At 36.0% G+C, this 7826-nt stretch overlaps 1 protein-coding gene across 1 annotated transcript; it reads right to left on the minus strand.

Annotated features, from left to right (window-relative positions):
* Positions 1-317: 317 nt before the first annotated feature.
* Positions 318-7181, minus strand: LOC109705531 (vacuolar cation/proton exchanger 1c-like). Its single transcript, XM_020226264.1, has 11 exons — positions 7092-7181; positions 4481-4548; positions 4347-4375; positions 3478-3674; positions 3138-3356; positions 2736-2867; positions 2478-2594; positions 2330-2383; positions 2122-2238; positions 714-804; positions 318-601 (listed from the first exon to the last, which is right to left on the minus strand). The coding sequence occupies exons 1-11, from the start codon at positions 7164-7166 to the stop codon at positions 567-569; spliced, it is 1134 nt and encodes a 377-aa protein (XP_020081853.1). The 5' UTR covers positions 7167-7181; the 3' UTR covers positions 318-566.
* Positions 7182-7826: the final 645 nt, after the last annotated feature.

Consider the following 7826-nt stretch of genomic DNA (forward strand, 5'->3'; position numbering starts at 1 on the left):
GTCGCGCGTACCAAACACCCACAAACGAATTCACCCATTCCGATTCCGATTTCATGGTGAAAAAGAAATGAACCAAACACACCCTATGTCTCCTCTCATGTAATCTCTTAAAAGGAGTGTTCCTGAATTTCAAAATTAAATTCTCTTAAAAGGAGTGTTCCTGAATTTCAAAATTAAATGACAAGCTTGCTTTTGACTCAAAATTAAACAAGCTGGCTCGAGCTCGAGCTCAAGCTCGTTTGTAAACAAGCCAACTTTGAGCTTAGCTTGCCTCGCTCGTGTTCGGATCCTTCACACCCATATCTGAGAGAGAGAAATGGCAAACAACTGCAACACATACATACAAACAAGTAAAATGATGAACATATAAAGATAGAATAGATGTTTTATACATGAACTCTGACAAATCTACTGTAGAATAGGCTACCGCATTCACCCTTTTCTCCGCATGCGAACTTCGCTCATTTCAATCCACGAGAGCGCACAATCGCACCTCGCTATCTTCCCCAACAGTTGCAGGATTTGGGGATTTAGTCCACAAAGTCTACTACACTCTCTTCCTTTCATTAGTCGTCGTCCAAGTGACCGCCATTTGTTGGATCTAGAGTTGATATCGACAGCGGAGAAAGAAGATACCAAGCAGAAGAAATGTTAAAAGCTAGAAAGAAGTTGCTGGAAAAGCTGTTTTGGGCAATTGAATTAGGTATACTTACTTGGAGAGGTTTTGAGGATGAAAAAGCATATGGCCACAACAATGTAGCAGAGGAAGAGAATAAAACCCTTCATGTAGTGCCAATTTCCATCCTGCGAAAGTAATTTTACGTTACTTTGTGTTTACCAATGGATGTTTTCTGTGGCCAAACAAGTAAAATGCGTTAAACTTAATTGGAAGACCAAAATACCAAAAAAAAAAAAAAAGAGAAAAAGATCTCAACAATGATAGGAAGTACAAAATCTTTCCTTGTACCTTTTTTTTTTACCCCTTACTTAAAACTATGAAGGTGCATTGATTTGACAATTCCACTTAATCTATTGTTAGAAAAATCTCAAAGAACTGTAAAACTAAAGACTAAAACAGAACTACAGCATTATTGAACTACAAACATTACCAGAACTTGTAGAACATTTTGACAAATAAATTAATAAAAAGTATAAAATAAAATACAGGAGTGAATTGGAATTGAATGTGTGTGATTATTAGAAGGCTCAAACTAACTTTACAGGCATGCCAAAAGTTCCTAAAAAGTCTTTGTTTTTTGGTAAAAGTTATAGTAAGAATGAGATCTTCACGGTTGATCGTATTTGATACGAGTCTTAGATTATCAAAAAATTTCTCTTAGTACAAGCAATACACATCACCTCAGATTTAAGCTATCTGTCCAAAATTTCTCTAACTTGAGAAGTAAAGCTATACGAATTTAACTGTGATAGGTTTATGCAGGCTAATTAACACTTTCAGCTTAATGTCAATAAACTCAACACTTTGCCACTTACTTAGCCCAACACCTATGTATCGCAAACGCTTCTATAAATCTCGCATGTCCGTGTCGGACAGGACAGTGTGGGACTCGTGTCCGACACGGACACACCATGAAGGCGCATCCGATTAAAAATACATATTTTTTTATTTTACTTTTTTTTAGGTATATATAGTGCAAGGAAATCGATATTTTAGCCTTTTTATAAATGCATACAATTTTTTGGGGATTATATAAATGAATTATGTATGGTGGAAAATTTATTTCATTAAAATATATGAACTATCGATAAGAATTTCATCAACTTTCATTCGTAAAATAAATATAACAATATTTTAGAAAAATTAATATTTTATATATAATAAATATATATTATTATATTAATAATATTATATTTTATTAGCGATATCCGTGCTGTATCCGTATCCTAATTTTTTGGAGCTGCCGAGTGATAGTATTTGAGCCGTGTCTTGTCCCGCGTTGTCTTGTCCCGTGTTCGCGTCCATGACGCTTAGTCCAATACTCTATTACCTTAACTAAGAATTCCACTTTGTCGATTTCGCATTCCATATATTTTTATTAGCTTATTAGAAGCTTTACTTCCCCTCTCTTCTGCACGGCCAATAATACATTAGAAAGTTACCTGAAGTACGAAGGCAGTAATGAGAATTGCCATAACCAGTGATGCAGTTTCGAGGAAGCCGAAGGTGAGATCCATAGGGACACCTTTTATCCATGCTACAACTAATGTCAAAGGAATCTGTTCACAGTAACCAACTATCATAGTAAACTCCCCGCAATCGAAACTAGAAGGCTACTTTGTTCATAAAGAATTTCTATGTCAGTCTCACCACAAACATGGAGATTTGCGTCGATGAGCCCAAGGCTACACCCAAGGTGATATCCTGCACCACAATCATATCGTATACTGTTAGGAATTTTCCAACTAATTTTGTTCGATGCAATAGACTTAACAACTAAGAAAAAGATCCCTCTCACAATTTTGTTTTTGGCTGCGAAGATGATTGCACCCGCATGCTCAGCGGCGTTACCCACAATAGGAAGTAATATAACACTTATGAAGCTAACCGGCAAGCCCCATGACTCTGATGCTGCCTATCAAAGAGTAGGAATACTAGGAAACTTTATGCAAGATATAAGATGAAGAGGAGAATGATACCTCCTCGCAACTTCTATGCAAGAAATAATATATAGATAAGTTAGCCAAAAGCTTATCGAGGTTTTTATTTTCTTTACCTCAATGGTACTAACGACATAATCTGATAAGATCGCGATTACAGCAGTCATCCCAAGCAGCCAGACAATTGCACTAGTAAATCCAATAACAGGTGCCGATGATACGATATCATCATCCTCATCAGATTCATCCTGTTCAAAAGAAAAGAAATTAACCACATTTACCATAGTTCTTATTAGCATATTTTACATCTATAATATTACAAAAACCAAAAAATTATTGATATATCTTGTTAGAGAATGTAGCTTTTCATGAAAATTATACTATTGAGCAGCTACTGCAAATCATCCTTGTACGCACATATTTCTACTTGTCATTGTTGTTCGTCTAAAAGATAGAACCAAGTTGGCCGAACAAAGTGCATGAAAAGGAGAAGACAAGTTATGAATAACCATCTTTACCTCTCGTGCTTCAAAGAACTGGTGATGGGTTTTCAGCTGGAAGAAGAGGCATCCAGCATAGGCCAGGAGCATCACAATGCTGCACGGTCTTGAGAGCTTGAGTACTGTGATCGATGATCCTTTATACTCACTAGTGTTCGTGATAAACCGAAAAATTAAAGCCATGACATGGCACAACGCACCCAATAGAAGCAGGCTTAAGCATACATCTGATTGCCTCTATAAAAAGAGTGATGGGAAAAGTAAATGAGTAAGGAAATTTTACAGGTTGAGGAACTCATAGATAAGAGAATCACTTGTTCATAGAGTAACACATTCAAAGAACCCAGTCTTTACTTACTCGATCAAATGGCCGTTCATTGCCAAGGTTGGCAAATCCGCCAAAGACAAGTGAGGAGCCAAGGACTAGCAGAAGGTTGGAGAGAATGGAGCCGAGGAGAGACCATTTTAGGACTTCTAGCTTACCATTGTGCAGTGCTAGTAGCGCTATTATCAGCTCAGGGGCATTACCGCATGTCGCATTCAGTAGGCCACCAACTGCAGCACATTAGGTTGGATTACTAAGATTAATTACTGATCTAATCTTTCAAAGCTTGACACAAATTCCAGCTATGTGCTCTGAGTTCAATTCTAATAATTCCGCGCCTACATTTTGGCACACGTAACGACTAAATCCTGATAAGTTACCATCTAGAAAAGATTCCACATCAGCATAGCCAGAGTTTGCTAACCTTGTCATTTCGAGGTTTCAAAGTTAAAAACAATACTGGCATGGGCTTTTTTGGACAGGCAAACAAGGAACTACTAAATTGTTGCGCAACAAACTTTTATGTACTAAATTATTTAAATTGCAACTCCTATAATGTAATTGAAACTAGAACCACATTTCTAATCAACACTTAAATAAAAATAATTGGATGAACGTTCACTGCTACATCATCAAGTTAATTAACTCTTCAAAGAACTTAGGAAAGCAATATAGTACAATTATCAGGTTATCAGCAGCTGACAATATAATTTTTGGGATTTACATGAGTCCTATTTATATGGGTGACATCCTGGTTCAGTTAATGAGTTATCATCACCCATAGTTTGCATCCATGGGAGCACATAGTTAGTTAACTTGCACTATGATGTTAAATAATCAAGGGAATCTACTGAAGACTAATAGAAAATGCTTATGGACATGTAATAAGAAGTAGCACATACCAGTTGGACCAGCATACTCTGCAATCTGCCTGCATCATAAAATTAAAACGCCAATTACCATGACCGATTACTTCAAACTAAAGATTAGAAAGGATATGCCCAGGAATTTGATTGTATGAGGTTCAGGGACTAACTCGCTGAGAAAGCTCACGCGTTCGGCAAGAGGGGCAAGGCCTATTAAGCTCAAGGCAAACACCCAAGCCTGTTCGCTCGATTAAAAATAAAAATGAGTATGAGATCATTAAAATAAGAATAATAAGCAAAAGCATTTTAATAATAGATCACAGTACCAATTTTAGTTTGCAATTTTTCTAGATCTACATCAACCAACAACGACACCAAAAAAAAAGGAGAAAAAAGACAAATCAATCAACAATGTTGAAGTAATCAGCATGGTTTTACTTCACAGTAGAAAGTAAGTATTCATCTCTACAGAATGTAACAAATGAAATGGCGCCCCATGACGGTATCCAGACCGAGTTTACCTACACCAAAATGGAACCTATTTTCTTTTATTTGTACTACAAAATCTGAAAAGAAGAAGGAGAATTTTTAATGAATGGAGATACCGTTGCCTATGGAATGGTCTTCCTTTTCGAAGACCGTGCATGCCAAGCATGTTTTGATTTAAAATATGACTTTGAAAACAGTTAAAATAACAGGAAGGGGTTTTCCAAGTGGCCCCAGTTGTTTATCGCAATGACTTCAAACCAGCTAACTAAATAGCAAGTGCCTCTAGGTTTCCGTGCATTGACTTATTCATTAGCGATTTAGCACTCAAAAAAAAATAGAAAAGAAATCAAAACAGCGACATTGAACATATCTTGTAGTTTTTGTCACACAAATCATGCCCATTGTGTATAACTAATATCCGATGGCTCTCTTAGGGTCGAACAAATAAAAAAAAACCATCAAAAAGCAATCAATTACTTAGAGCACGTCTCAACAACCCTGTAGGTTTTAAAACAAAATATGACAATTTCAATTGATGGATGTGTGCACTTCAAAGATGAAGTACTAGGCTGCAGACTTACCATTATAAAACAGGACGCTACTGTCAAAACAGTCATTAAACAGGACACTATATATAATATATAATCTTCACACTTATGGGAAAAGGAGTCCCATTAAAATTGGGTTATATAAATAGTTAATCTAGAAAACTATGCCTTTGGCACATGGTGATATGTATCCCTGAAATTCTAGCAAAGTGTAAAAATAATGAACTGTGCCTGTACATGCTGGCTAATTTACCGCTGAATCTTTTTTTTCGCTAATTTGTGCAAAAAGCATTACCACACAGAAAAGTGACAAACTCAAAGACGGACACCCTCTACATACGGACAGGGAATGCATAAAGATTTAATTAAGAGATCCTTCTTCTGCATAGCATGATATCGTACCTGGTAGTTCAAGATTTGGTGTTTTACTGGAGTGCAAAAAAAGCATGCCTTTGAAACCAACTACGTAGTTACTCGAAAGGGAAAAAAAATTAAGCGGATGTTTAAATTGACAGGTTTGAAGTTCGGAGAGTACAGTAGAAGACCTAATACTCAATAGTACTCTATAAAGCTTAATTGTTAGTCGGTAGTAACCAAGCGATGATTACCTATTTATCCGGTCATACATGTAGGAGACTATCTATCACTCCATATAGCATATTACAAAAGCCCTTGGAACTATTTCAGGGTCAGTACATAGAATATAAATAGGAATAACATCTTGTGAATTCTTCAAGCGTGGTAATCCAAGAACTCATCTTCTGTGTATTGCAAACAACTTGGTGACGAAACATTGCTAGGCCTCACTTGCAGGGCATAAAACAAAGTCAAACTTGCTCCTTTACTGCTCAACTAACATATATAAAAGATTATCCCCAGCTACTGAGTGACCTTAATTTAAGCTTTTTTGTCGGCACCTTAGAAGCAGCTGTGCATTCAAATCTTTGAGTGTGTATAAAGAAACCTAAATTACTGTTTCTAGCTTGGGAAAACCAGCAACAAGCCAACAAGACGACATGTGTCATACCCTTGCTATTTCCCTAATCTAGCTAGAATCTGCTAAACAATCGAGGGGAAAAAGAAGAAAAGAAAAACATGACAACTCTCTCTTTCTGCCCAAAGAGGAGAAGGGTTACTGTTTTTGTTGCTTGAACAGCAAATTTCACAAGGCAATATATTGGGTAAATTGCACCATTAAACCCGAACTTACGTAACTCAAAGTGAAGTTAATGCCCCTAAACTAGGTAAGCATTTTTTCATACGAAGCATGCACCAAAGGCCCAAACTAGACCTTGTTGTTGAACAGAATAGGCGTTTCTGCTTTCTACAACAAAGTTTAATTTAACATCAAATACTCCTCTGGAAAAAGATACCTTTAGATCCAAAAATGCTAACCTGGGATCAACATCATTCTGTCACCGAACCTAACTTCAGATGACGGAATGGGCCAATTTGATACATTTATAACAGTTCAAGAGCTTTAAATTCACTTGAAAAAATTAGGAATCAAATTGCAACTCTCGAAAATGTCCGGAGTCTAACAATTCCTTATCCCCCAATATGTTTTTGTATAGCCATATCTACCCCGCTCTTCAGGTCAATACATATAAAAAATAAGTAAATACTACAGACAAAGAAAGAATCAGCTAAAAATCAAAAGAAAAGAAAGATAAGTTACTTCTCTTGTGAAACAATTTTCCTGGCAGCATATTACTTATTTTGGCAGATACTATTAAGGGCCTACCGCAGGCGAATTTGGCCGTGCTGTAGGGTGCAATATTGTCCATATATAAGCCCAGTTGCCCCTGCTATGGAACATAGCGACAAGTAATGCTATCCGAAGAAGTACTGTAGATAATACTTTCAGTGGCATCTACCTGAGCAGACTTAACAACATCAAGCAGACTTAACAACATCAAATCAGAAGGGTTCTGTTGATCTGCTCCACAGGAGGAATTCTACATTATCACACTTACACCGCGTCATCAATAACAAGCCAATCACATTCCTTCTTTTCAAACAAAAGTACAATAAAAATAATTTTTTACAATCATGATGGGACATATACTCCTGAAAGCATACCTTTATTATTAGGTTAATTTGGTGTCACCATGGATAAAAGATCCGCTATCATATTTTGGAAAATTAAAAAATTAGGTAAGAATTTGCATAATACTATCGACATTTTTGAATCAATTACTTGAACTTTCAAAATTTTAGTTCCGTCGACGACATCTAACTCTAAAACTTACTGATCACTTATTTTAATAAATTTATAGTTACAAAAAAATACATTAAATATACTAACTAAATCTATTCGAAGGAGAACAATCTAAATCAAACAAATTAAAATACTTTTAGACGGCGAAAACAAAATTTTGGAAAAGTGTGTAGCGAAATCAAAATGGTACATAGTTTTATCAAAAAAAAAATTATAAATGCTTTTAAATTTTTCGGATCTTTTCCAAAAGACAAAAAA

Source organism: Ananas comosus, unplaced genomic scaffold, assembly GCF_001540865.1.
Source record: "Ananas comosus cultivar F153 unplaced genomic scaffold, ASM154086v1, whole genome shotgun sequence".
In the NCBI taxonomy this organism is placed as follows: domain Eukaryota; kingdom Viridiplantae; phylum Streptophyta; class Magnoliopsida; order Poales; family Bromeliaceae; genus Ananas; species Ananas comosus.